Source organism: Echinops telfairi, unplaced genomic scaffold (assembly GCF_000313985.2).
Source record: "Echinops telfairi isolate 266 unplaced genomic scaffold, ASM31398v2 ScPeMD7_7427;HRSCAF=8465, whole genome shotgun sequence".
Lineage (NCBI taxonomy): Eukaryota > Metazoa > Chordata > Mammalia > Afrosoricida > Tenrecidae > Echinops > Echinops telfairi.
Window position 1 is genome coordinate 15,051,390 of NW_022111327.1, and position 3,373 is coordinate 15,054,762.

General features: G+C 40.6%; 1 protein-coding gene across 1 annotated transcript; it reads left to right on the forward strand.

Moving 5' to 3' along the window:
- Positions 1–1,504: 1,504 nt before the first annotated feature.
- Positions 1,505–2,502, forward strand: LOC101641961 (AP-3 complex subunit sigma-1). Its single transcript, XM_045298587.1, has one exon. It carries the CDS (start codon positions 1,581–1,583, stop codon positions 2,160–2,162), a length of 582 nt encoding a protein of 193 aa, XP_045154522.1. The 5' UTR covers positions 1,505–1,580; the 3' UTR covers positions 2,163–2,502.
- The last annotated feature ends 871 nt before the right edge of the window (positions 2,503–3,373 follow it).

The following is a 3,373-nucleotide window of genomic DNA, read 5'->3' on the forward strand; positions in this document are numbered from 1 at the left end:
GACCAGAGGATGTACACTGGTACGGATAGGAGCTGGAAACACAGGGAATCCAGGGAAGATGATCCCTTCAGGACCAGTGGTGTGAGTGGCAATACTGGGAGTGTAGAGTGAGCATGAGTTGGAAAGGGGGAAGAGATTACAAGGATCTACATGTGACCTCCTCCCTGGGGGACAGACAACAGAGAAGTGGGTGAAGGGAGACGTCGGACAGGGCAAGATATGACAAAGCAATAATTTATAAGTCATCAAGGGTTCATAAGGGAGGGGGCGGGGGGAGGGGAAAAATGAGGAGCTGATGCCAGGGGCTTAAGTGGAGAGCAAATGTTTTGAGAATGACGAGGGCAATGAATGTACAAATGTACTTGACACAATTGATGTATGTATGGATTGTGGTAAGAGTCGTATGAGCCCCTAATAAAACGATTTAAAAAAAGAAATCTGTATTATATGAGGTGTTAAAGCAGGTTTCTTGGAGAAATGAATCCAGTGATGCTCATATGCGTAAGAAAGACCTTTATATCAAGAAGTAATTATGCATTAATCAAACATTCCATCCCAGCAGTCCAGATCAAGTCCATACTAGTCCATAAGTCCTTCTTCATACTCAAGCAGCTACATGCACTGATGCAGAATGCAGGAAAATCACAGGCCGGTGGGTGCAGGGCTGTGTGGATCGAAGGTTGGTGGAAACATGGCAGGGCTCCAGTATCTCTCAGGGACAGTGGCAGAGAGAGAGGTTCCCAGGCCCTCCTTATGAGTAGGCCATACCCCCAAGGAAGCACCATCAGGCTGTGACCTGATTGACAGGTTAAATACCATTCCTAGGCAGGAATGTCTAGTTGACAGAAAATCATTTAACCATCACAAATAACTACTTATAATATTGTAATATTAGCCTGAAAGGAGAGGGTGTTTTTTTTCCCTCCTAGTTACATCCACATTTTATGAACTGCCATTCTAATGTATCCAGGTGGAATTCTAATCACCTATGTGACTGAATAACTAGGCACTCACTATGCACCATCCATTTTACATGTAATAATGGATTCCTTTTTCTTTCTTTAAAACAAATCATTTTATTGGGGCTCGTACAGTTCTTATCACAATCCATACATCCATCTGGATTTCTTTTTCATAGAAACCCTATGGCCCGGGTACTTTAGGACTATGCGACAGATGAGTAAACTGAGACACTGAAGTACAGCTCTAGTTGGCACAGGGGCCTTACACTTTTAACCTAACTAGATCTGCCATAATCGACTTTACAGTGCTCTCTGTCTCACAGGACAGCCATTCACAGCCCTAGACTATATTCAGAGAGGATTCACCAGAGGCTTAATCCTTGTGTGGACCCTACAAATGGATTTTGAGTTCCACTGCCATTCACATTCCCTGCAAACTACGTTAAGAACCATCTATAAAAGAGTTTGGGGAAATTCCAAAAATGAGATAATCTTGACTATGAAACAAACTGGAGGGGGGCGGGTGGGGAAGAAACACCGGCAGGTTCTCGAGGCTAGGCTCGCGCGCCCGCCCCCGCCGTGGCCCCCTAGCGCCCACCCGGGCGGCCCGGCCCAGCCATGATCAAGGCTATCCTCATCTTCAACAACCACGGCAAGCCGCGGCTGTCCAAGTTCTACCAGCCCTACAGTGAAGATACACAACAACAAATCATCAGGGAGACATTCCATTTGGTATCTAAGAGAGATGAAAATGTTTGTAATTTCCTAGAAGGCGGATTGTTAATAGGAGGATCTGACAACAAACTAATATATAGACATTATGCAACATTATATTTTGTCTTCTGTGTGGATTCTTCAGAAAGTGAACTTGGCATTTTAGATCTAATTCAAGTATTCGTGGAAACATTAGACAAGTGTTTTGAAAATGTCTGTGAACTGGATTTAATTTTCCATGTAGATAAGGTTCACAATATTCTTGCAGAAATGGTGATGGGGGGAATGGTATTGGAGACCAACATGAATGAGATTGTTACACAAATTGATGCACAAAATAAACTGGAGAAATCTGAGGCTGGCTTAGCAGGAGCTCCAGCCCGCGCGGTATCAGCTGTAAAGAATATGAATCTTCCTGAGATCCCAAGAAATATTAACATTGGTGACATCAGTATAAAAGTGCCAAACCTGCCCTCTTTTAAATAAAAAAATTAAAAGGCTACTCCCAGGTAAAATCCTGGGGGGAAAGTCATCCAAGTTTACCATGCAGTTGTTTACCAAAAATAGAGGAGAAGAGTCTTAACTTTTGCTCTTGGATTTAAGTCAAGGTACTGTATAGAAGATGTACAAAATCAGTATGTGAAATTCAATGTTGCTTTTCTTGCTCCCTGATTTTAAAGAAATTGAATAGTTTTTGTTGTTGATTTTCCTTTTCTAAACTGCATTCCTTTGCCCACCTAAAGGCATGCCTCTATGTATTGGCTATAACAGTATTTTGAAAAGTGTTTGAGATATTTCCCTAATTATGTACAACCCAAAATGTTGGTGTTTTTATGGATCACAAGTACAGCATTAGCATTCCTTAACTCCTTCTGCTATTCGTCATCATTGTTATTTAAAGAACTGAGTATGTATTGCATGAAAGCATTGTGACCTTTTCTCTTAGTTTAAATAAACTCCACAGTAACTGGACTATGAAGCACCTTTCTGTTTGCCTGATGTCGACTTTAGCAATAATTTTTTTATGCCCTTCTGATTCAACAAAGTAAATAAACGTATATTTTATCACTGTTAAAAAAAAAAAAAAGAAACAAACTGGAGTTTTACAGCCACCTGTCTTTCAAATGGCAGGATAAATGGATGCTATGGAGAATAACTTTTTGTTTGTTTGTTTCCTGCTTAGAAAAACCCAGACACAAGAAGACAGTCTGTATACGACAGTAATAAAACAGTGATTTCGCTTTGTGCTTTCAGTTTCTGATCATGGAAAGGGAATTATGCAAACAGTTGATATAGCACAGGAAAAAAGAAGCAACTTCAATGTCTTTTGAGTCTGACAGAAAGTATTATCAATACGGTTCTATAGCACCCTAAATATATTAAGTGCAATGAGGAGGGACAACTGATGTTAGGATAATTAAGTGGTACTTGAAAATATTTGAAGCTTCATGGGACTCATATTGAAGTATGCTTCAGTGTTTGTGTTTCTTTAAATATAGCGATATTTGTGTACTGCACCACCTCTTTGAAAATTGAAATGAAATAAGTATAATTAATATGTTATGAAAAATAGCTGATGGTGCCCGGCTATCGAGACCTATAGCGTCTGGGGACTTAAAGTCTTGAAAGTAAACAAGCGGCCATCTAGCCCAGAAGCAACAAAGCCCACATGGAAGCAGCACACCAACATGTGTGAT